The 26,999-nt window shown below is 39.4% G+C and overlaps 1 protein-coding gene across 1 annotated transcript; it reads right to left on the reverse strand.

The window, feature by feature from the left end:
* Positions 1–5,880: 5,880 nt before the first annotated feature.
* Positions 5,881–25,585, reverse strand: LOC307219833 (uncharacterized protein C18orf63). Its single transcript, XM_079983326.1, has 14 exons — positions 23,181–25,585; positions 21,847–21,925; positions 20,684–20,740; positions 17,734–17,845; positions 16,404–16,445; positions 15,365–15,441; positions 14,851–14,960; positions 14,143–14,239; positions 13,971–14,047; positions 12,590–12,773; positions 10,873–11,904; positions 9,568–9,687; positions 8,952–9,046; positions 5,881–7,023 (listed from the first exon to the last, which is right to left on the reverse strand). The coding sequence occupies exons 1-13, from the start codon at positions 23,312–23,314 to the stop codon at positions 8,987–8,989; spliced, it is 2,181 nt and encodes a 726-aa protein (XP_079839452.1). The 5' UTR covers positions 23,315–25,585; the 3' UTR covers positions 5,881–7,023; positions 8,952–8,986.
* Positions 25,586–26,999: the final 1,414 nt, after the last annotated feature.

The raw sequence follows: 26,999 nt of genomic DNA on the forward strand, positions 1-26,999 counted from the left end.
GGCTCTTCATGGGGCATACTGGGAGAGGCGGTCCCGTAGGTATGAGGGTCCTAGGCTGTGAAGGGTTTTAAAGGTCAAAAGCAGCACCTTAAATCTAACCCTGTACTCCACCGGGAGCCAGTGCAGCTGGAAAAGCACTGGGTGAATATGCTCCCATGGCAGAGACCCCGTGAGGAGCCTCGCTGCAGCATTCTGCACCCACTGGAGTTTCTGGGACAGCTTCAAGCTCCCTCATAGAGTGAATTACAGTAGTCAAGCCTGGAGGTGACTGTTGCATGGATCACTGTGGCCAGGTCGGGGCAGAAAAGGTAAGGGAAACCTGTTAGGTTAAACGTTCCTGGTTTTAATTCCACTAAGAAAGCAGCTTCAGCCATTGATAATCTAAATAACAATGACTCTTAATAAGAATCTGTACTTTGTTGAGATGTCAAGCCAGTTCAAATTACCTAAGAACATCTCTGCCAGCATATCCTCTCAAACTCAGCAAAGGCCCCAAAACAGATGAACAGGAATGGATTCCTAAGACTCAAAATGGCTGTGGAAAACTTTAGTATAGCCCTATTGGCCTTTGTTAATGACTTTAAGAGGAGACATGGGAGGAATTCCTGCATTCCCAAAACTATCAGGTGTTGTGAGAATTACCTAAATTAAGTCTAGATGAATCCTGTAAAAATATTCTCTCTCTCTCTTTTTCTCTCTTTTTCATCTTTTAGCATTTAGCCCTCCCAAGACAGTTAAAAAAAATAAAACAGAACTAAATAATGAAATACATTAGCACACCAACACAACACAGCTTTAACCCAAGGAAGAGTGAAACAAGAATCTATTTTGGCATATGGCCAATGCAGATTGGGCCATGCATACTCTCTAGAGAAAGAATTCCACACGTGTGAGGCTACCACCAAAAAGGCGCTGTCTATGGTACTTGTTTAATAATGATGAACCTTATCAGAAAGGCAGAAAGGAAAGCTTAAGAATAGGATGTATCAGTGCAGGAAGGCCTTTAAGCAACTGATAGCTTAGCCTTAGAACTTCAAATGTTATAATCAGCACTTGAAAGTGATCTCATAAATGAATAGGCAAGCAGTGCAACTAGCAACAATGCCTCCTACAAGAATTCTAGAAGGTGCATTCTGTACAAATTGATGTTGCTGCACTGATATGTAGACATAACAACAATGTGTATAGTTGATGCAAGATCTGCTTTCTTCAGATAGGGCCACAACCCAAGCGGGAAACAGACAGTCATACACCTCCATAGATAACGCTGAATCCAGAAGAAGACTCCCAGACTCTATGCTTAGCTTTTTAGGCAAACCTCTACCCCGTTCAAAACCACTTGCAAACTTCATACATCATATATTGTGCAATGCACCACAACACTTACTTTCACTGAGCCACCAAGATGGGGGAGCCTTTTTTAATTAAGAAAATAAACAATATTAATAATTCATACATAGTTATTATATAAATATTTCATCCTTTCTGTATGCAATAAGAAATAATGACTAATGTGCTTTCCCCTTCCCCAACAACTCTGAAGTGGCAGGGGGAAAGAGGATGAGCATACCCCCCCCCAACACACACATATTATTAAAAAGGAAGCTGTGCTGAGAATCCACTTCTCTAATACGTGGCATTAAGCATTCTCAACGGCTCTAAATGAGATGAGCTTTGTTTCATCTTTCCCATGGGCAACATTCAGAGCATTGTAGTATGTTAACAATCGTGCATCTTAAAAAGACACTGGGTGTTCAGAGACTCCCTTATAGAACTGTGATGTTAAAATTTTGCCTTGGATGATCTAGTTGGATGGGCCAAAGGTCAGCTGTGTGTTTTGTTTTGTTGTAATGCTGCCGGTCTTAAAACTTAACGATGTATATTCCTAATATCAACTTATTTCTGTTAGAATGATTAAGCACCAGCAAGGAGAACCTTAAACGGTTTGGAAGGGGAGCATTATGGGGTATAATATTTAAGCATGAGGAAAGAGGCCACTGTCACCTTGAGAGCAGAACAGGTTTGTTTCTCAAAAGTGTACCTATCTTTTTTTTGCATTCCACTAACACTATACCACTATACTTGCTAGACAATATTTCAACTGTGTTTTCCCTGGACACACCCTGGACTGGTGTGGTTCCTGTTGTAAAATGTCATTTTGAGATGAGAAACATGTCACCATTAACTGTTTTGTTTAGATTGTATTTAAGTTTAGACAAAGCAGGGCATTAAATTTTAGTCCCACACTTTTCTGCTCCCCTTTTGCTATTCTGTTTTGACCTTCATTGTCCTTACAACAGCAGACACTCTTGTTCCCAGCTTTTGTGTGAATTTTTGCCACAGTCTTGTTGAGATTCCTTCTCCCTGACAGCAGCTGCATAGCTTTCCAATATTCCATGACAAGACTCTTTCCCACCAACAGCTAGAATATTCATGAGAATTCCACAGAAGTCATTGAATGTTGGGCTTCACAAGTAATAGGAGATAATCAAACCACTTTGCAAATTAATATGTAGGATGTGTCTGCAGAATTTATATAAATATATGCAAATGTCTTTGTTAAACTGCATTTCAGTGCAAACAAATTTGCCTTTCTGTTACTCATGAATGAAATAGGATTTACTTTAGAATTTCCTTGAGCAGTGTGAGACTGAAGTTACTGAACATTGTAATAGTATCTACACTAGGTACTCAGACCTGCTCAGTTGCCAAAGCTTCTTTCAAGACATGAGGAACTTAGGAGTTGTTACACCTGAAGTTATCAACATTTTCTCAAAGTTACAATTTTGGTCCCTTGATTAAAGCTAAGCCCACTTATGTTACCACAGTGAACATTTCTATGCCTTAAAAATACATGGTAGCATCTTCAGATGATAACCCTGTCTGCTGATTCAATGAGTTAAATGTCTATATGTGTTATACCACACTTCAACAGAGCAAGGAAGATTGGACGGATACACCATTTCATGACCCTGCAAGTCCAGAGCGTCTGTAATTTTAAGAGCTTAGATATAAGAAGGAATCTGGATATGCTTTGCTTGTTCAAGTCCTGCATCAGGCAGTTGGCTGTCCAAGGACTTAGGAGAAATAAAAAACTTAGATGGGGCTAGGGCAGCGGGTATTCTGATAGATCAGTCACTGGAAGAGTCCTGTGTAACACACACACGAGAGAGAGAGAGAGAGAGAGAGAGAGAGAGAGAGAGAGAGAGAAACACCCTATGATTATACCTGTAAGGTTTTCCAGGACATGATAAGCTCTGTAATCATGGCATATTAAAAAGACCAGCGCAATCAGCTCTCTAATAGAGGTACAGCACCCAAAAATAGGAGAAGGTAACAGCAAAATCATTTCCCAAGCTTTCCTAGTTACAGATGGTAGATGATAGTCTTTGTTGCCATGTTGAGGATCTTCACATAGATGTTGTGGATTAGGGAATGAAAATGTTGCCTTGTTAAAAAGACTTATGGGAAATAACACCCCTCCCCAGGTTTAATGTCATTGCTAATGACAAGAGGGAAAGATTGGGGTATAATTATATATTGTTTAATCATCTTGAGTGCAGTTAGTGAATACCCCAAATCAACAATGCTTTTGGAATTTTTCTTTTTTTAGATAGAGTTTTGAAATAATGCTACTGTTAGGTCTGTAGCTCTAGGATTAATGGAGACAAATGTGTTTCATTTGGCATAGCTTGGAGAGATGCCCACATGTAATGAGCCACACATTTCCCATTATTACAATGCATTGACTTGCATTTTTTTAAAAAACAAACCTGTAGACTCTGAAGTTTATTGCTCCTCTTTCTTATTTTAAAACCCCTTGGAGGCCGACTATCTCATTAGTCCTATAAACCCAAAATTCAATCAGATGAAGTTTAATCGATATGGCAAAACAAGGTGTGTATCTGGCAGAAAGGACGTGCCCTCAAGCAGCTCTGAGGCTTAATAAAAAGAAAAAAAATCAAATGTTGCCATTAGCCTACATTAGGCTTCCCCTACCCAATAACCTGCATATTTGGATATGAATTATAGCTTCCAGGAAAAATCTTTTTACAAAGTCTAGTGCAGAATTGCTAAATGAGAAAGGTCAGTTTGTTCAAGTGGCATGACTTTAAATTTCTGGTTGATTATCTATAGTGGAGCAGATTAACAACTGCATTGGAGTTACAAAGTTTTACTCTAATTCCCTGGTATAAATCTGTTTTTTGTAGGTCAGCCTTCCCCAATTTGATGCTCTCCAGATATTTTGGACTACAACTCCCAACAGTCCCAGGCATGGCTAATGGTTAGGGTTGAGGGAGTTGTAACTTAAACATCTGAAGGACACCAGGTTGGGGAAATCTGAAATAGGTTATTCGACAAACCTGACACTTAGGAAGATGAACTCCTGATGCTGATACAGCTGAATCCAGGAGAAAGCTGACAATATTATTGCAGAGCAGGCCTCAGCCCTGAAAAGTTTACAGTTCAGATAGACCAAGAAGTTTGACGTTATGTGTGAAACGAGACAGGGAGAAGAAATCACAGGAGATGAGATTCTATATCATATCTCTATCATTCTGCATGAATGCTATTTGCTGTCAGTTGAGTATTTGTAACATAAAATGGTTGCTTCAGTTGCATAGACTCCACAGGTTGTATCCAATTAAGTTCTACACTGAGTAGACCTATTGAAATAAATGGACCTTATTAATGGACATAATGAACTTTCAGTGAGTCTGCTTTGAGTATGACTAGTGTTGGATACAATCTAGTAAGTCTATTCCATCAGCCCACTGAGGACTGCCTTGCTAATAGAAGTACAGAATGTACCCAGCAAAACATTGGTACTTCTGTAAGAAAACCCTGCTCACACAATGCATTTCAGTACATCTACAGGTGGGTAACATGCAATTTAAAGTTGTTTTTTCCTCACTTTGTTGCCCACATATTGGGGAAAATCTGAATTAAATGGGGGCATTGTGCGGACAATGTGAAAAACATGCATGCAGATGATGCCTCATATACACTTTAAATTGTCGTGCGTGCACAGCCTCAATACCAGTAGTTGGGGAACAATGCTGGGAGGGAGATATTGTCTTAATGTTTAGTTTCTAGCCCTATAAACATCTGGTTGACCACTCTGGGAAAGAAGACAATATAGGCCTGTGGCTTGATCCAGCACAGCTCTCTTATGCTGATCATTTATGAAACCGTGGACCCATAAGTATTGTGTGTTTACTTGGAAGCCCCACTGCATTCAATGTGGGTGAGGGTTGAACTCTATTAAAGGCATATTTGAATCCCATGCTTGAGAGTCCCCACAGTATTTTCTTTACAAAAATAAAGCAGTTGCATTGCCCCCTCATCTGACTGCAACCACAATATAGTAGGGGGTGGGAGTTCATATTTTCCCTTTGCTATTTTCCTGCTGAAATTCATATCCAAGGCTACCATTTGTGCTTGTAGCCACTTGGGAGGCAAGAAGCAGCATGTGAGACAGTTCAGTAGAAAAATAGATTAGGGGTAAGTGTCAATACTCATGCAAACTAGACCAGATTGAGCTGTCCATAGCTACTTTTTAAAAATACAGACATAGATGTAGAGATCCTAAACCCAAGATTCTAACACAAATTAACATGTAGCTTGATGCTTTTTAGCAGGTAAGGATCACTATTAATCATGTCTGCATCCTGTCTCATATTAATATTCTTGTATGATTCAATTGAGTTCTTTACATTAATGTTTTTAAATAGTGGGTCAGATTTTGTTAAAACATTCAGTGTGCTTTTTGGTTATATTACAGCCAAATCAGAAGTTGTGCCAACTTCTGATTTATTAAGGCATTGTGCCACTTTCCTTTTGCCCACTAAATTGAAAGTTAGCAAGACAGAGTTCCAATCCTTTTAAAACAGAAGACAATTGTTTAATTAGTGGAATATTCAGTACTTAATTACAGTAGACAATTAAAGCCAATTAAATTTTGGCAGCCTCTTCACATAAGTGTAAATGGGTCATTCTGTGATAGATTATGACATGGGAACCCAAGATACAAAATGAAAATACTTCATACATCAGCACTTTGTAATTTGGCAGCGAAGTATGACCCCAAAGTTACTAGCCATTGTGAACTGTTTGCCTTAAAACAATGTTTTACTCTTTTCACATATTCTATTTTTTAAAAAAGTATAGCATATGCATGTATATAGCTATACTTGGAATAAACTTTAGCTGGAATGAAAATTAAGTTGTTCAATAAGTTAAATGCTTCAAATCAAGCTAAGAACTCTGACTGAATTAACAAGTGAAGGATTAATAATTCAAGCTTCTCACCACTTGGTGACGAGAAGGACTCCAGGAGACATTTCAGTACGTCTATAAACATTTGATTCCATTTGCAGCAGGTGGCAGCACAGAGCCCCTACTCTATTTTACTCAGTATTACCCATCTGTAACTACTCACAGAAATATATACAGCACTGGGCTTCCACTCACACAGGACAGCTTTTCAAACCCCCTGAAATGTCATCTCCTCTTAAGGTTGGGGGTCCAAAGCAGTATTCTGAGAGGTGTGAGACACTGCCACCTCCCCATATGCATGCAGATACATAGTGGAGTTTGAATCCTGACCATTTATAACAACGATGAAAGTTGTCTTTTAAATTTATTTATTTAATGAGAATGAGCCTTAATATGCAATGTTACACTAGCTCTGTGTAATTAAAAGCAACGTATACATGAGAAAATGCATTTATACAATATACTGTAAAATCATTTCAAAATGTGCACTGCAACATTTATTACCACATATATCAATCAAAATTAGACACATATGAGACTTACATGTGATACAAAGGGAAAGAATATCACAATGCAGACAATTTTATTTTTTTAAAAAACCACTTTTTCAGATGAAACAAACCTTATTAATGGAACAGTTTTAAAACAGGTAAATATCAACTAGGTTGACTATTCCACATCTTCTGAACAAAGTCTTTTGCAATTTGATTTTTTTAATACAATCACATGGCCTTGCTTTCACAGCTGTGGAAAAATAAAATACATAATATAACTATGTTGTCATGCTCTTTGCAATTTAGAACTATCATAAAGATCTGGTGGCAAAGAGAAAAAAATCTTCAAAAGTTGAGTAAAACAATCAAAATAACAACTAATTAGGCAGGTCCAAGAATGTTTTGTGTGTTTCGTACTACCCCTAAGCCAACACTATTTCTAAACATATTCTCACATAGCCATACAATGCTTCACATTGCACAATACATACACAAAAACTGCAGCTTGCAAAAAACAAAGAGAGTTTAGGAGTTAAAGCACAGCTAACCCAATTCCAATATAGCTCATGAGCCTCTGAGGGTGAGAGGGCTCATCTGCACCGTACTCTAGCCCTCTGGTTTGGTTGCTGTTCGCACATATTGTGGGATAACCAGCCTCACATAAATCTAATTAAAACATGAAGGGACGCAGGTGGCGCTGTGGGTTAAAGCCTCAGCGCCTAGGACTTGCCGATCGAAAGGTCGGCGGTTCGAATCCCTGCGGCGGGGTGCGCTCCCGCTGCTCGGTCCCAGCGCCTGCCAACCTAGCAGTTCGAAAGCACCTCCGGGTGCAAGTAGATAAATAGGGACCGCTTACCAGCGGGAAGGTAAACGGCGTTTCCGTGTGCAGCTCTGGCTCTGGCCAGAGCAGCGATGTCACGCTGGCCACGTGACCCGGAAGTGTCTCCGGACAGCGCTGGCCCCTGGCCTCTTAAGTGAGATGGGCGCACAACCCCAGAGTCTGTCAAGACTGGCCCGTACGGGCAGGGGTACCTTTACCTTTACCTTAACCCAATTCCAATATAGCTCATGAGCCTCTGAGGGTGAGAGGGCTCATCTGCACCGTACTCTAGCCCTCTGGTTTGGTTGCTGTTCACACATATTGTGGGATAACCAGCCTCACATAAATCTAATTAAAACATGAAGTGATTAATGGCATAGATTAAGCTCTCCTGTCAGGTTTAGCTAGGCCACTCCTCCTTACATTGGGAGGAGGGTAATCAAACCTATTGTTCCCCTTCAGTCTACCTGAGAAGCTCAAATTGTGAAGAGGTTTTGAGCTGGTTGCTGCAACTCAGACTACATGGCTCTTACAAACCATTTTTGTGTTCCTATGCCAATAATTTCACCACTGTAACTAATCCAAGATTTACTGCCTTTGTTTTCTGGCTGATGCATGGAAATGCACATGAAACTGACCTTTGGAGAATTTGTAAGTAAACCATTTTTAAACTTACCTTTTCTAAGCTAGAGGAAGATGGGAACTTTGGAAGGAACTTAGAAAGTCATATTTTAAAGGTCTAATAGCTTATATTTCCATGCTTTACTTTGCTGCATATTTTGTGATTTTAAACTTCTGCTGGGGTTCTCTCACCAAAGAATAGTTGCCCCAACCTTGGATCTTGACACCCAGGAATTCTCCTTTTGTATATCTATATTTTCCTTATAACCAACACATATTATTTTACAAGGACCACACATATGTTTACTTTTGTTTTGCATCTTGTGTAGCATTGCCATTTTGAATATCCTGCCCATGGCTTTGCGTAAGCAACCCAGATCCCTCTCTGCCCTCCACCCCGAACCTCTGACCATGAACTTTCCAGTGGAAAGAAGGTAAATTCATGTGCTGCACAGGGGGCTTTTTTGTATTTCTGGGCTTTTGTCATATTAGATTTATTTGCACATCTACGTAGAGATGGGTCTTTGCACTCTAACAAAAGAAAAGTACTAGGAATGCTTGAAAACAAGGAAATACAATTCTTGGCTTGTGGTAAGTAGTGCAAAATAGCTGAGAAGCACCATATAAGTATAAATCTAGTAGCAAATAAAAAAACCTTATGTGATATTTATTTCATCAATAGCTACGATCATAGGAAGGGGTATAATAAAAGAAAGTACAATTTAGTGCTTACATACCAGTTTTTTCTTTCTTTCTTCTCTAAATACTTATTCTACTTTGATAGCATACTGGTTCTTAGTTTCTTTGGCTTTGAGTAACTCACTTGTTTTTCCTGCCAACATGTTAGAGCATTAAAGCAAATTACATTTACAATTAAGAAAATCAAAATACTTTGAACTGAGTTGCATTCAGCCAAGAGCTACCCTAACAAATGTCATTCCTACCTATTACATATTTTTATTCTGAAATATTGAAGTAATGAGCATACGACATGGGACTAGCAAAACATCCAAGATATCATTCTAAAAGTTTTGATTAAGTTAAAATCAAAACCAGCCACATTGTTTTAGGCCATGGAATTGAAAGATTTTACTATAAACAAGTAAATATTTCATGCAAAATTACCACGTAATGGAGAATCAGAATATGGGACTGGGAAGTATGAATGATATTCTAGAATTAATTAATTTGCTAAACCCCCCCCCCAAAAAAAACCCCTCATATAAACATTTTTGAATAAGACTTTGTTCTTTATGTGGTGCTTTCCATTATTTGTTTTATGTATGAGTCAATACGGCAAATTTCCCTCTCCTTGTTCTTGCACTAACATGCCTATAAATACTATTACTAAACCTTTAACTGCTGTCTTTTTCCACTTCTGTTTGATGCAGATGCCAAGTGTGTTTCCATCTTTGACAAAATCTGAATTGAGTTTGTATCTTTGCAATGGGATGACTTGTTTGTCTTTGGTATCTTAAAAAAAAAAATTATTCCGCCATTAATTTACAATCATACATGGTTACAAATATCCTTGGAAATGGAACTTTAAAAAATATGTGTAGTGTGATGTGTCTTATCATTACAGTACATTCTGTGGAAAACTTTTAATCTTTTTTACTGTTAATTTTAATTCTTTTTACTTGTTTTTAACTGCTCTTATTGATCATATTTCTTGTAAACCACTCCAGGTTTCACCACAAACAAAGTGGTGTCATATATAAATTTTGTTAATATAAATAAAAGGAATGAGAAGAAAACTGGAAAGAAAGCAGATGCTTTTGGCAAGGTACCGTAGTTTACATGTTCAGTGCTAGCCCTGAGTATAAGAAGGTTTTGAATTTTACAGAACTCCACTGAAAGTCTGATCTTGCATTTTAAATGTACATTTTGTTCAATTCTCTTTTAAGAGTGTCATGCTAATGTCGAAGACAATATGAGCTGACCTCGCTTTGCCATCTAAGGAAACAAGTGGTCAAAATGTACCGGTAATCTATGTGGTACAACCCAATAATACTCTTACTGAAGTTAATGAAAAAATGTTATTCATTTGTCTGGTAGAAAAAGACCAGCATCAAAAAAAATGAAAAGGGTATTCTCACTTACCCTTCAAAAAGCACATAGTGAAAAAATCCTAGGCACTTTCTCATCTAGGCACTGATCAGTTTGAGGCCTTAGTTTTAACCATGCAGTATCAGTATGGTGTTCAAATTCTTTTCTAAGGCAGAAGTAGCTAAACTGTGTTGCCCTCCAGATGTTTTTGAGTCCAATTCCCATCATCCCAGCAAGCATAGGTAACAGTCAAGGATGATGTGGGTTGTGGTCTAGAAACATCTGGAGGACCACAAGTTCCACATCCTTTTCTAAGGACACATCTGCACAGATTTGTTTTATTTTCTGTTGGGCTCAGCAGTGCTAATTAAGCCCATATGATTCCCACAGGCCATACAGCACACACACACAGCCTGAGCTAAGCACCTGATATTCAGATAGCGAAGGAAGGTATTTGTAAGAAACTGCTGGCTAAGCATGGGTGGCACAATCAATACCTAAGACGTATACCTGAAATTTGACACAAAATGACCCCCCCCTTCTTTCTATGTTGTCTTTATATGAATCAGCAGTATGAGGAAACTCCTATGCTGAAATGGATTAAATTACTTTTTTTACTTGGTATACCTGTAGGCAGTTGCCCTGCAGATGATGACTAGTAGTCTTAATGGTATCTTGCTGGGATATTCCTAGTGATTCTTTGTGATCTCCTTGTTTGGCCCTTTTGTGTACTGAGCTGCATAAACTGTAAGCATTCATTTTCTCTTCTTCAGCTGAGCTTTGTATTTGATTGTGAAATATTCTGGGATTTCCCTCATCCACATCTGAGTGAGACATGCAGGGATGGGATTTCTTTGACTTAGTGGTCAAGGTATTCTGGCTTGTTCTGAAATTTGAAGGTGTATTCAGATGCTGGTGGACAACTGACACATGATGCACTGCAAGGTCACTAGGTGATTTCAAAGAGGAATTTAGTCTTATGGATTTGAATTTACTTGAATCCCTGTCTAAAACTGCTCCATTAGCTAAAGCATAATTTGCCAAGTGTCCATAATTCTCATTTTTCTCTTTTAATGCAAGTTTAGTAGACTTAACATTGGCTTTTCCAGTCTGTATCTGAAGAGCACTTCCGTTTGTAGTATTTTTTAATGATGCATCACGTAACAATTTGTTAACTTGATCTGTACTAGGCTTGAATACAGCCAATTTAGCAGCTGTGTTCATTACTTTAGAAGCATTCTGCCTTTTCTTTTCATGGGTGGTCTTTGTGGCCTGCTTATCCATCTGCAATAGCTTTCCTTTAAAGATGGGTATGATTCTGGTAGAATAATTTCTTAAAGTATTATTTGACGTTTTAAAAGATACATTTGAGTTTAGCATTCCTGCAGATTCTTCTGAAGTTTTTTCTTGTTTCCTGCTATACACTTTTCTCCCTGGAGCCTCAATGTTCTTGTCTTCTGCTAGTAAACTGAGACTGGTAAAAATATCTGTTTTTGGTTGGTTGGCTTTAAGCTCCATCTTGTGGCTATTTTCTATAGCACATGCTGAAGGACTGAGCATGCCTTTTTTTGGAATTACTTGAGTCAAAGTTACCTTGCAGTTCCTTTTTCCAGTGAGATTGGCTGGTTTGGAGCTAACTTTCTAAAAACAGAGAAACCACAGAGTAATTTGAAATACTTTATGTACCATTAACAGCTTTTGTATATAACAATTTTGGGGGGAAATCTGAATTACTTGGGACGGGAAGTGTGGGCTGCTACTTTAATGAGGACAACATCGTGTGGATGAAGTAAAAAAATAAGCAAGCATACAAGGCATCAAATCAAATAAACTGCATAGTTTAAGACTGCTGGGTGTCCTGTCATGTTGGGGGAGGATACCATATAAATAGCACAATGATTGGTTTCTGAAGGTATTACTAGTTTCTGAAGTTATTACTAGTTTTCCCACAAATCAGTGGAAAACGGCTCTTAATAATCAGAGATCCTAACTAGGAAGACCTAGAATCATTTTAGGCACATAACTATTTGCAGTTATCATGCCAGCAACAAGAGCAACCATCACATCTCTGGTTGTCACAATAAAAATTATGTGGGCTGCTTCAGTTTCCACATGACTGCTGTGTCTGCTTTAGTTGTTCACCCTCTTACTTCAGCCACTTCATATATTATCCCACTGTTATAAGAGCAGAAAGAGATGGCTTCTATGTGCCACAATGGCAAAAACCAAAGTACAGTAGCTGTCTTCCAAAGTTTCTAAAACTATTCCCAAGATCCATTAACAATACATCCAGGAATTCCAACAGGAATATTTAAATAGCCTTTACCTGTACAGATGATTGGGTAAGATCTTTGGTGGCATATAATGCTTTACTTATCATTTTAACAGGAAGCCCACAAATGTGTGGAATGACAGTCTTCAGATCAGCAGCAAAAGCACTTAGAACACCTTCTAAATCTACTCTAGGAAAGTACTGCACTGGCTGACTTCGTATGCAACTGAAAGGATATCTGAGTTGGTGTTAAGGACTGAAAGAAATTGTTTGAGAAATATACATAGAGAAGTTGTTGCTTCATTCCTTGTGCAATGTGTATGATAAAGACAGGGGGTACAATCTCCTGCACAAGGTCTACTGAAATGAATGGAAGCTGCACACAAGTGCCCCTTTCCAGTTCCTGTTTATTGCAACAAGGCTTTCACTTGGAAATTTTCCTTGATTAAGGCCATGCTATATCTGCACCTTAGCAAGAATTGTGAAGAATGGGATCACTTGGCAGTTAGCACCAGTGGCGCTCAAAAGTGTGTGCAGACTGCAAAAGGGCAAACACATAACTGTTGACAATGACCATTTAAACTTCCATAACAATTGATGCAATTGATGCATCTGTGGTAGCAACTGATGCATCTGTGCTGATTCAACTTAAAACTGAAATGGAGCACAAATAAAGTGAAGACAATTTGAATCAAATTTAACAAAACAAAATAAATTATGTTCATATGTATTTCAGTTATCTAAAGAATAGTGGTTCTAGTTCATGCAGTGCTCTGCAGCTGCTGCGATTCTACATAGAACATTACAGTGCAGCACAAATAATTCTGTTTCTGAAAAACCCACCCTTTACTTAGTTTAAAAAATAAATTTTGGGCCATTATGCTTTTTTCAAGCATGTTTTTACAACTATATAGATTCTGCCTGCTGAAATATCAGGAGCTGGGTAAAATGTTCTAATAGTCGGGATAATACTTCAGTGTCCTTCATACCTCCTTCTCCCTCCCAATGAAGATAAAAACCAGGATAAATGATTCAAAACAAGAAAAAAAATCTAAATTTGTACAGAATTTAGGTTGCAGGATTTAGCTTTTTGGTGTAGAATTTTGATTGTGTGTTTATGTGACCATTTAAAAAATGATTTATAACTCAAAGAAGATGAAATTATGTGTATTCAGAGTGGTGATAACTATTATTTGCACTTAACAAACGCTGAATGGGAAATAGCCTTTTATGTTCTCACTAAAATCAGAGACTTTAAAAGGGCTTATGTTATATTATGACACTTTCATGTACTATGGAACTACTTGATAATTTTAACTACTGAGCTTGATTATTTTATGAAACTTTGTGTATAGCAGGTTTGGCCCATAATCTTAGGTAGGTGCCAAAAAGGAGAAACAAATTAATAGATAAATATAAAGCTTATAAAAGATATGTGAAGAGTTGCTCCCCTATCAGTTTGAAGTAAACGTTGCAATAAATCCCAGGATCCTCCTGAAGAATATAGCCATACTGAAGAAAATATATATACATAAATACAAGGAGGTTAAGAACTTGCTATATAAAATAGTCAACATTGAACAAATTATGTATTTGCATTCACTTACCAGATTTTCCCAGTGCAGCTGCAAATCACTATATGACTGGAATGGAGTATCAGGTGGAATTATGTGGCTAATGCTTATGATCTGACCCATTTTCATGCTGTGCAGAAGTAAAGAAAGAAAACTAAAAAAATAATAATTCCATGCCATATAACGAGATAGAAAACATAGCTACTTTCATGACAGATATGAATTGTGCTGGATGATCCTACAGTCCACCCACACCAGTGAGTGATTTACAGCATTGTAACTTAACTTGGCTAGTGAAACAATTTGCCTGTTTTACAGGAAGTAGATCAGAAACTGAACTGTGACTCTTTGTTTATAATTTAACAGTAAAATTTTATCTGCTACAAAGCTGTGACATTTTCGACAGTCTCTCATACAGAAAAAGCTGGTAACGCAAATTTATCTACAGATATCACTTACAGTTTGATACAGGGAAAACAGATAGAATGAATTTTCCTATGGAAATGTGTAAAGATTAAAAATAGTATGCAATAAAATATAGACTTTGAAAAATTCCTTTAAAAAAAATAATGAATATGCCAATTGAATTTGTATGAACACTTATGAAAAGTTGACATTGGTCATGAAATGTTTTTTCTCCTTGAGTAATCAATTTCCAAACTAGTCATAATTACTAATACATATTGCAGGAGATGTGTTGTTCATCGCATTAGCATTTCTTGCTGAAATATAAAAACATACCTTGGCAAAACATAGCACCAGTTACTTAAAATAGAGTATTTTTGAATGATAGCATTATTATCACTGTCAAATTTCTTTAAGATGTTTGCTGAAATATTAAATTCTTCAAGCTGAGAATAGAAAAAAAATCAATAAAGTAATTTTTCAAAGTATCTGCAAACATATACGGCAAGTAAGTATTATGCATTAAAATAATTAAGGTACCATAAAAACCTATACGGCATTCATCTACTTATTATGAAATCAAAACTTCATGAGTACATTGGCTTATAACCAACACAGCACTAAGCAAAAATTTCACCAGTACAAATATTTCTCTTTGCAGAATGGGACTCCCCATCCTGCACACTCACTAAATCTGTTCTGCAGATTCCCCAACCCTCTGGAGCAGATTTGGAGAAGGTGTAGGGTAAGGAAGGGGAAAGTGTCATGAATAATAAATAAACCCCCAATAGGATGCAGACTTGCAGGCCTAGTTAAAATGCAAGTAGAAAACATTGATTTACTCCTGTACCTCAGGTGGTGGCAGACGCACTGTGAAAACTTCGACACTAATGCAGAGCTGAGTCTCTGATACATTGATGTCCATAACTAAAATAAAATTTGTAATATTCAAATAATTATGTCTTTTCACCACATGTACATATAGGCAAAAACATTGTGCTTAATTTTAAACGAAGTTTCCAACCAACAATGTACACTATAGGAATCTGGCAAATCCAATAGCTTAAGCACGTAGAAAATAGCCATCCTGCCTTCTCTGTGTAGCCCTAGTACTTTTCCTGGCAAAAGGGTTGTTTGCAGCAGCTACAGTTGTTTGAGCTATAAGGGAATTTGAACCCATGCTTGAGGAAAACCATAGTGCCTATGGTTCCAGACATGAATTGTTGATCTCCTAAAGGTCACAGAATTAGTAGCAGTAAAGGGGCATTCTAGGTTTTTCCTGGTAGTTTCCTTGTGCCTTGTATTGGGAAGTGACATAATATAGGCATTCTTATCATCACTGCATGTTGACAACTGCCTTTCATGCACATGTTATGTGCAGTCATCTTATTGGCCTCTGATTGCCACTTGACAATGGGAAGTATATGCATAATCTGCCTTCATGATGACTGATATACCAGGCTTTTAAAGATACATGACAGGATTCACCTAGTAAAACCCATCAGCAAGGGCTTCATTGTGCCCAGTGGGGCTTTCTCCCCTCCTCAGCCCCCCAAAATTGGCTCGGCGGGGGGTGGGGTGGGGTTGAAAGAACCCCCATTGTGGGGGGGAGGGAGAGGAGAGGGATTGTTCCATCCGGCAAGCTGATATGCTTGTGCAGTCTGAACATTTGTAATAGCCTGACATAACATTCCACCGAAAGATATCTTCATCAGGTTCCAACAAAGCAAACATAGTAGAGGTTCAGCTGGTGATCCTCTGTACCTGCATTTGATGCACAAATGATTCCATTATTTTTCAACCACACTGACATGAGTACACATATCACCAAAATAATTTCAGGTCCTGAGAGGGCAACATATATTTTCTTCAATCAATATTGTACTTACCAACTGCATTTTGCTTTCCCCTTTGTGACAGAAAATCTTTCCCTTAACAAATGGAATTGGTACATATTATAAAACAAATATGCCTGCTGCCTTTACAAAGCTTTTACAAATCAGTATTTTGGAAAGGATCTGGTTTCTCTAGTCTAAGGCTGCTTCAGAATAGATTCCTTATGCAGTATGAAGCTTGGGTTCTCAAACATTTCACCCCCAGGGTGCACTTGAGATGACTAGAAGTTACTGAGACCCACAAGACACAGAATGGTGGTGCAGGGACAAAGCCAGAAAGAAAATGGTGCTAAATGGAAGCAGAGTTTGACATAATCCGTTGGCAGTGATGGATATCATTTTCCACTGATATCTAATCCATTTTAGGAAATTCTTTGTCACAGCATTTTCCTTGTGACAAGGAGTTCCATAACTTAGCTTTCCCCAAGCTAAGCACAGACACTTGATCTGGAGGTACTATGACTCAACACCCCAATTTTAGACAGAATTTGCTGATCCAGAGCATCTAATAAATCAGGGGTTGACAAACCTTTTGGATCAAGGGACTCATTTTTTTTTTATTTTCAGAGAGGGCTGAGGGCACCAATCACAAAACCTTTTATCTCACTCTTTAATTACTTTCAGCACCTCCTCTGGTCCTTTGGGGGGGGTGTGGAAACTATCCTTACCTTTACTCTGTCTCCTGGCCATCTTTATTCAGCATACAAGGAGTTGGTGCAGGCATTGGTCCCACCAAAAGGCTATGGCATGGCTAGGGAGTGGGGCAGGCAGTTGAGGAGGCACTGGCTAGATTGTGCAATTGAGCCTCACTGAATGAAAAACACAGTGTCTCGAATGGAGTCATGGCAATTCAAACAAGCTGACATACTTGTCTAGGCTTTTCTTACATAGGATTTTGTATGGAAGTGAATATGTTTTGTGCTTTATCTTCTTAGAACCTGTAAATGCACAACTGTCATGTCAAATACCATTTGGCAGGAGTTCCAGTAGTGAACAAGCAGTGTGTGGTCTGATGAAATATGAACAAAAATTATTGTTCTAGTCATGCTATGCAGTTTAGCTCAGTGCTTTTCAATCAGCGTCCCATGGGACCTTTATTCCTTTTTCTCAACTAGTTAGTACTAGGGGAGGTGACTGCCTAGATCAGAAGGAATATGCAAATATGCATGGGTATTATAAGCATTTTCTAAAGTAACACTTATAATTTCCTTAGGATCACTTGACAAAAGAAGATCTAAAGCTAGCAAATTGACAATGTATGCAGAATAGAGCAAATATATAACACTACATAGGACTGTGATTGTCAAAGGTTCAGAATAAATACCTTGTATCAAGAGATGACCAGCTTGGTTCCAATTAGGAGCAAGTTTGGCTATAAGTGTATAGGACAGGCAGGTTTGAAAGACAGCTGGGACAACTCTCTCTGGCATTGCCATCTAGTGTGATAAACCAAAAAGCAATTAAAAAATACATGCTTTCTCTTTCAAAATATTCTAATCATACAGCATATTGACACTATATGAAGTTGATTGATCCATGCAACTCAGTACATTCCACTCTGTTTAGCCGCAGCTTTTCCTTACCAAAGGGCCGAACTAAATGGGGTGACCAACAATTGCAATTGGCAGTTGTGGGATAGTTTTCTGTTTAGTAAAACAGATGGTTTGAAGGGCAGGATACAGATCTGGACCACAGTGTGTGGAGAGAAGGAATGTAACCCACTGCCTCTGCCACGGTTTTTATCTTGATTGTCTCCGCCAGGGAGGGAGGAGCTGTTATTTGCAGGAGGGAAGCTGCCATTGACACTCTCTTAGGGCAGATAACACCTGGGCAGGTGACTCATGGTGGGGACAAAGGGTAAAATCTTATCTCCCACAATGTTGGTTCCAATCTGAGTTGTTATCTACTAAACAAAAAAGCAATCATTCAGTTCCCAGTGATGTGATTGAAATATCTAGTTTTGCCTTGGAAAGTGCTAACACAGCTTCCCAGTGTGCAGTAAAGTACACAAGTTATTTTTCTTGGTTCAACATAAGTGTTGTATACTATTACAATTGTATAACATCTGTGCTAAAAAATGAAGTGAAAATGTAAGCTCTGTACTGAGGTACAGTACTTCAACAGCCACAATTTTTCATGTTTTCTAATTTTCCTGGTTGGAGAGGAGGGAGAAACCAGCTGGGGAACCACCACGGGAAGAAGACTCAGAGCCCAGAGAGTGGTGGTGGGACAATGATGAGTGGTCAGAGGGAGAAGACGGAGAAGGGGAGGTATTGGAAGCTGAGGAGGTAACAGGCCTCAGTGAGCTGGGAAAGTGTGTAATAGAGAGAAGTTCCAAATCAGAGGCAGAAGCTGAAGCAGGAGGTGGAAGGAGAGAGGCCAAGAGGCAGAGATGAGTCAGGCTGGTGAAGTGTCATGGATGTCTTCTCCTGCTGCTGCAACAAGCTCCCCTCCCTCTTGTCTCCCGGAAACAAAGGCAGGAAAAGGGTGGAAGAGCGATTGGCGATGCACAAGTCACAGTCTCCGATTGCTTGGAAAACAAACCCTGGAGAAAAGGGGACTTAGACAGCTGTAGAAAGGCAGGGACCTTCCGTATCAGCAACTGATTCATGGGAACAAGACCTACTGGAGATAAGTTGCTGTGCTCACTAGGCCTTAACACCTCTGTGTCAATTGCGTTTTTGCTAGTAGAGATAGCTCCAACTTTCACCATGTGATTTACCGCTGGCTCACTCCTGAAATTCGCCCTTTTCCTTTTCACTTTTCCTACAGAAAATTAGTTCTGTATTGATAGCAGGTCAGGGAGCAGAAAACCTACAAAAACAGTTTTCTGTTGATTTATACTGAGGCATCTAATCATAAGCTTGCATTTTTATTAAAGCTTATATGTTTAATCAGGGCTTGTATTTTAAAATGAGCTTAAAGATTTTCAAATGTTTCATGCCAGGCAGAAGAGCAGCTGCCTAAGAACCTTGGCAAAATGTTTTTACTCCTAGACAAGGGGGCCCCCTGATTTATAGCAGAAAACAATTCTCAAAGTCGTAAAAAGGGAATTACAGGCTGAGAGCCAAGGTTACACTGACCCTACAAATTAAGGGTGGATAAATAGTAAAATGAGCCATATCTTCTTCCTAAGGTTAAAAAGGTCAAGAGCAGTGAAAAAGCAACTGGTCTGGCTGGCAGAAACAGAACATTTTTGGGAAGTCTTTTCTAAAGCTGTTTCTTTCTTAAACTAAGATCCTTTTAAGATTTCTTTTCCTTTTAAAAGGTTATTTATGTATTAAATATATTAGCTTAAATATAATTATGCAAAGGATTTAAGAAATGCTAGATTCTTATTTCATATAGTTGTAAGAGTTGTAACTATCCTGAAATTAAGTCAGCCACCAGCCCCCCTTGCCAGACAGGAGACGCCATCGAGCACTCCTGATATATGGTTGTCAGGCCTTTTGTTTAGAAACCTTCAAATGAAGGAGATCTCTCAATGTTGATGTGAACTCAAAATCCTTGACATATGTTTAAGATAAAAATTCAAGATTAATCATCTGTTCTGGAAGGCAATAGGGCAAGGAGGGCAAGAGGTGAGCTGGTAATTAAGATTCCTTGTTGAGACACATGTAAGATATATTACTACTTATTTGTCATTTATAGATAGAAGAATATATAGCTTTTTGATTCCCATAAAAGGGCGAGAGGAAATGGGTGTATCTTTTGTGATTGGTTCTAGCAAATAGCCAATAGGAATTTCAACCAGGCTGATTGGACAGAGGCAGCCACAGGAGGAGCAAGGGGGCTGGATTAAGGAAATATAAGTGCTGGCCAGAATGGCAAGAGGCCAGGCCAGAGCTTGGTAACCATATACCACTGTGCCTCATATTTATTTGTCTGACAAATAAATTACTATTTTAATTTCTCTATTGCTGCGTTGAATATTTCATTCCAGCTAAGCGTTAACCACAAGCAGGGTGCTACAATACTAATAGCAAACTCATTATCCAAGTGTGGATTCTTATACAGCCAAAACAACAAGCTTGTGTAAACTGGTGAGGCATTGAACTAGTGATTAAAAAAATAATCAACTTGTGTTACTACAGGTAGTCCTAGGTATACTGCCACCAGCCACTGGACTGGGCATTATAAAGAAAGTTTTCAAACTTTTCAGAGAGCTAGGTTTTATGGGAGGTATATACATTTAGCAAATAAACAAAACAAATAAGTATATGTAATTGCTAAACAATGTAACCAGGCTTAGAAAAAACATTTTTATTACTTACTATAGATCTGTTTTTCTCTATATAAGCTTGAAATTTTCCTGACTTATAGAAGAGTATCTAAAACAAGCAAAACAAACAAATATATCACAGATAGATATTGTTTGGATACATTTAATGAAGATAATCTTACATTTTTTTGAGAAAAATGCAATTGGTCTCAGTCCCATATGTAGAAATGTTGAAATTTTCTCTAAATGACAAAAATCACTACAAAGAAACTATGTTACTTGGTTTGTTCATGACAGTTGTTTGTCTTTAGAATCTTTCTAAACTCATGTATTTAAGGGAAAGAGAAAATGGGAAGGCACTATGTTTAGTCCCCTTGTGACTTCGGGATAAGACCTGAAGGGTGGCTGATAAAGGCAACTCTGTCAAATGCTACCGTTGTATAACAAGCTTCTATGGACTGGAGAGTAATAGTCTAATCTTAAGATCAGGGTATCGATCACATGAATTCAGCTAATAATCTTTATCTTTGTAAGCATGTACATTTGCAGGCCTGCTAAGGAGCCTCATCACTGGCTTGTTCTCTGGTATAATATGAGATAGAAAGAATAGGAGGTTAATGTCACAGATTTAGGGATTTAGGGGAGTGCTACTGGTTCAGTCACTTTGGGTGCAGAGCTTGGGGTTGTTGCAACTATGATATAGAATGAAAGGTGAGGGGTGGCTGGCTTGCTGAACACAAGATGCTGTTGAAATTTGAGACCCCCAGGCCTACCACTGAATGTCTCCCAGTTTTTCCTCCTCGTTCTTGGCCTCCAACCTAACCAACCATTGTAGCCAGAATGTTTGTTCCTCAGCCATATGATCAACATTTAAATTAAAGATGGGAGGCCTCTCATGCTTTCTGTGGTTGCCTGGAGTCCTATAAGACCTTGGGGTCTTTAGGAAAGAGCCATGTCATTTCAATTGCCAGGGCAACCAGGCCTCTATACTTTTCTGCTTGTACAGCCTCACCAGTTCACTGTTGCTTGGCAACTTGGTTTCAGTTCTCCAGATCCTGGATGGGGAGTGGCAGTTTATTCCCTGGGGAAATCTTGTCTTGGCAAACCCTGACTTCATAAGCTCAGACATAAGTGTGCTCAATATCTTGTCCAGGGGATCGTGGACCATCTATACTCTTAATTTATATACAAGTGACCAGAAATATTATTACTGACCGTCATAACCACTGAAATTTGATTCAATGTTCCAGGAACAGGTGAAGAAAGCACATCTTGATGCAGATGCAAGAGTTGCCTAGGTAAAGCATTCAAAACTTGTCAATAACCTCCATGATTCCATACCAGTAAAGCTACAACGCAAAGTACATTGCACTCTACAATTTTTTTTCTTTTAGTCAACATTCTTTAAGATGTTGCTTTACAGTCGTCTAAGTGTCCTCAGAATAACTGGCCATTAACTATGTAAATTCTTTAATTCCATGTATCTTACCAAAGATATTACCCATGGAAGTGAAGCACATTTGATCAATTAGCAGAAAACAAAAATCCTAGTAAATGCAATTTCATATGTATGGATGCAATACCCGGTTCTATATGTAAATTCTACTGGCCCATTCTTAAGACCTGATGTGCCAGCAAGCACAGGTCCACGTGGTCTGAGGCTAGGCTACAATTTTTAGAGGGGGACTAAGTCAGGGCTGGACGCAGGTGGCGCTGTGGGTTAAAGCCTCAGCGCCTAGGACTTGCCGATCGAAAGGTCGGGGGTTCGAATCCCTGCGGCGGGGTGCGCTCCTGCTGCTCGGTCCCAGCGCCTGCCAACCTAGCAGTTTGAAAGCACCTCCGGGTGCAAGTAGATAAATAGGGACCGCTTACCAGCGGGAAGGTAAACGGCGTTTCCGTGTGCGGCTCTGGCTTGCCAGAGCAGCGATGTCACGCTGGCCACGTGACCCGGAAGTGTCTCCGGACAGCGCTGGCCCCTGGCCTCTTAAGTGAGATGGGCGCACAACCCCAGAGTCTGTCAAGACTGGCCCGTACGGGCAGGGGTACCTTTACCTTTACCTAAGTCAGGGGTCCTTTACTTTTGAAATCATTTGAAGTGATGCATATTGTGATAGTGCCATAGTAACATAAGTTTTGTGATGTCGTAACAAAATCTTTATTGAGTGTTAAATATTTAATAATGTGTATTCATTATTGACTGGATGCCTAAAACTGGCTTTAGTCAGAGGCAGCTTCTTCTTATCATTTTGGCATTTATTAGTGTACAAAGTATCTGAATTGTGAAAAAAGAATATCAGAACTTGAGTTACAGCAACTCTCTCACAGTCACAACAGAGTGTTCCTTGGCTCAGCAAGCTGCAATAGGGTTGTGGGACCCTCTGCAGATAGTCTCAGTGCCTGTGATCTAACCACGATAAGCAACCTATATGTAAAAACATCAATGCATGCTTTTCCCCCAGCATCATCATTCCCTCTTCCGCCATGTGTCCACTATGAACTTCATTAGGATAGCAAAGGTGCAAAAAATACAATAAGCAAATTTCCTTTACCTGCACATCTTCCTTTGTGCTGTTCTAATTTCTGTTGCTGCCAACTGAGAATTCAGTGTAACCTTCACTGCACAGAGTTTTCGCAGCTCAGGCAGACTGATGAAAAACAAAGACTGGCACATAACGTCATTCATATTGCTTTGCTAGCTACAAGAACTGAGTAACCTCTGACCTATAACAAAGTGGAGGGTGGGAAGTGATTATCAGAAAGGGTACATATAAAGGCAAATTAATATAAGAAAGAGGGGGTAGGTGAGAAGAAGTTAGGTTTTTCAGTAGCACGTTATTGGGGGAGGATTACTGTACTGCATTATATGGGGAGCTGCCTCTGAAGTCAGTATGGAAACTTATGCTGGTGCAGAATTCGCCGACCAGGTTGATCACCAGGGCAAAACGGTTTGAGCATATAACACCAATACTGGCCTGACTGCACTGGCTGCCATTTAGTTTCGGGCCCAATTCAAAGTACTGGTTTTGACTATAAAGCCTTAAATGGTCCAGGATAGCAATACCTCAAGGATCACCTCTCCCCACATGAACTGACACAGACCCTGTGATGATCATTTGAGGCCCTTCTTTGTGTGCTGCCTTTTCTGTGGTAGTTCTCTATTTGTGCAATGCTCTCAGCAGGAAGGCTCATCTGACACCTTCATTACATAGCTTTAGGCACCAGGCGAAAACGTATTTCTATAACCATGTCTTTGGCTGATTAAACATTCTATGGTCTTTGAAATGTGTGTGTGTGATTGGTTTTTCTGTTCATTTTGTATTTTTATGTTGTAATCTTTGGATGGAGGGCAATATACAAATTTAATAAATGATCATGATAAATAATAAAATAATGGCATATGGGACTTCTGACTATAGAGCATGGCACACAGTAGAACAGAAAGCAGTTTTGTGAACATCAGTAGTGCCTTCTTTATTCAGTCATATCAAACAGAGCCAGGAGCAGTACACAAGCTGTTTTTCAGCCCAGCTTTTCATTCACCAAACATCATTCTGAAAACTGAATACCCAAATATATGACCAAATAACCCTCAAAATTTAAGTAATTGTATATCACTGGTATTATTTGGTTATGTATTCAAGCTGATTGTAGTGATGACCAGTAAGAGATTAGAACTTGGATTTACTGAGGGGAGGTGATTGTACAGAAAAAAGGAGCTTTGTGTAGTTTAAACTAAATTCAAATTGTTTCCTAAAAACAACTGCCTAGGTACATATTTCTACCTAAAAAACTAACGTGGGAGCGCATCAGAAGTCTGAAGGAAAGCTTTCTCTTGAGGCTAGGGTAGGGAAGACTGTTGAAAATCCCTCATCCTTATTTTACTGTTGACAGTTATGCTATTACGACATGACGACACTAGTAGTTCTACTTTTCTTGCAGTTCTTCCCTTACTTTCCCCCCTTCAGGCCTAATGTTAGCAGAAAGATGAAAAACTTGAAAAACGGGAACTAAATCATGCAACCTTTCTCTTACAGAAGTTGATTTTGGGGCAATCTGTTTATTCATATATTACTTGTTCACAATATCCAGTGGTGGTTCTTTTATGTGAATGGACAATCACAGATATTCCGTAATCCTGCCAATGGGCATGACCCATGGCGTGGTGATTCAAGACACAACCTTCTCGGTGGCAGCACCTTGACTGAGGAAATACAATGGGCACTGAGCCTGTTAAGTTTCAGATGTCAACTACAAACACTTTTGCTCACTTGGGCTTTAGGGATGATTTTTTTCCTCAGTTTTTAACAATGTTGCTATTGCGCTGTTGTATAATGTTGTTTAAAGCTGTGCTGCTTGTAATTATTGCGTTCGGCTGGTGTGCTTATTATCACATGGTTCCCTGCCCCGTCAAGAGGAAGGGTGGCATATAAATAAAATGGTAATAATAATATATTCAGCGATACTCAGTTGTGTCGATTCACACATTCAGCTGCTTGTCACAAAGTGCAGAGAAATCGAGGGATTCAGGTGTGTGTGTGAAGCAGGCCCCTGTGGCTTATGGATGCCTATTGCTGTATGTATGCCACATTCCTGCTGCCAGCCACCATTTGCCCAGAAAGTCTAGTTTGGCTCTGATGGTCGAGCTGCTAAGAGTTTTGCAGGGCAGCCTTTGAATCTGTTCCAAAGATTTGAGCGTCCTGAGGTGGATCTCTCCTCTTACTGGGAGGACTACCTCGAAAAGCAGAGGGGAAGCAATCGTGAGGGGAAGCGCCCCAGTGAGAAGCCGAGCATAGAAGCCACCTAGCAAGAAAAGCGCGGGAAACGTGAGGTGGGGAAGAACGCTACACAGGCAGCGTCCCCTGGAAGCGCCCTATGTGAGGGGAGCAATCACGATGATAGAAAGTTGGAGAAAATGGAGTCATGAAGGAAGAAAGGGCGCGGTTTGGAGAAGGAACACGATATATGGGGGGGGGGGGCCGAGTCAGTCGCCTTTTCTGCGGAGAAGGAAACCGGCTCCCCGCCTCCTCTTCACAAGCGTCTCAACTTTCCCTTCGCAACTCTCCCGCGGGGTTTAGGAGAGAGATAGTGTGAGGGGGAAAATGACTAAGTACTTTTTTTGGGGTGGTATGCGGAACAAGCCCCCGCTTCTTGCAAGGAAGCCTTGGATGTGGCGACGCGCCCCGCGTCCAAAGTTCAGGAAAGGCGCCCGGTTCCGCAAAGGGCAACCTTTAGTCCTGGAAGGGGGCGGCGTCGGAATGAGGAACAAAGCAGCCCAGCAGCAATGCGACTTCTCATCTCCTGCAGATAACCTATGCTGTAACATTCCCGGGGCCTGCCTGCCAGGAAGCACAAGTGTTCTTCTCCTTGAATCGAGGACCCTTTCCTTATCTCTCTTTCTCCCTCTCTGTGTGTGAAGGTCTTCGCAATTGGTTTTTTAAAAAATTGCATTCCTTTTTACTGAGCCTCAGATCACATACAGTGCTGGACTTTCAAAGTTCCCTGAGTTCCCTGCTATACTGTGGTGCAATTTTGAGAGGGTTTATTTTGAACAAAGCCCCATTAGCTTATTTCTGCTAGCTTCAGGGGGTGATTTCCTTAATGACCATGGAAGAGAATCCTAACAAGAATTCTTGCTTGGATCCCAGAAAACTGCAATGTGTATGTATAGAATCCTAGAATTTGTAGAGTTGGAAGGGATCGCAAGGGTCAATCAAGTTCAACCTCCTGCAATGCAGGAATCTAATCTAATCTAATCTAATCTAAAGCATCCATGTAGAAGTGCACAAGTTGACATATTACTCCTAAAGTATAATAATATATTTTTCTGTCTCAAGGGGATGGGGACTCAGCATTACAGCCACCCAAATTTTAGGAACAACTGGCATTTTGTAATGTGTGAACACTATGGTAAGCATACAGATCTCTGCATATTTTAGAAAATCATCTTCCTTTTGGTTTTTCAGCCAAACTTGTTTTTGGTTTTTAAACTAAACACCTGAATGTTTTAGACAGCAATCATATACTGTATCCACTCAACTGGGAATAAGCCCCTTTGAAAACAGTAGACCTATATAGCATTATACTGTTACTGAAGCAGTTTTTAATCCAAGGGAACTTTGTTAGAGACTAATGGAGTTCACATCAGATTTCATACCTGCTCAGTTGTGAAATATTTAACAGTTTTGAACTGACATAGTCTTGAATAGGTAAATAAGGCTCTAGAATAGAAAAACTGCCAAGAATCTTGCAGCACATTAAAAACAAATGACTATGATATAAAGTTAGAAACCTTTATAAACCGGAGCCTATTTAATTCAATTGCAACTGCTGAAACAGTGCTAGTGAGCAATCTTATGTACAAGAAGCTG

Source organism: Podarcis cretensis (assembly GCF_951804945.1).
Source record: "Podarcis cretensis genome assembly, chromosome: 7".
In the NCBI taxonomy this organism is placed as follows: domain Eukaryota; kingdom Metazoa; phylum Chordata; class Lepidosauria; order Squamata; family Lacertidae; genus Podarcis; species Podarcis cretensis.

What these genes read in the sequence shown, in the direction of transcription:
- LOC307219833 (XM_079983326.1), bottom strand. Translation starts at nt 23,314, where the DNA reads ATGAATGACGTTATGTGCCAGTCTTTGTTTTTCATCAGTCTGCCTGAG. An exon ending in AAATTTCAGTGGTTATGACG is followed by an intron (nt 20,741 to 21,846) that starts GTCAGTAATAAT and finishes TGCTTGTTTTAG; the next exon opens with ATACTCTTCTATAAGTCAGG. An exon ending in TGGTGCTATGTTTTGCCAAG is followed by an intron (nt 14,240 to 14,850) that starts GTATGTTTTTAT and finishes ACTTCTGCACAG; the next exon opens with CATGAAAATGGGTCAGATCA.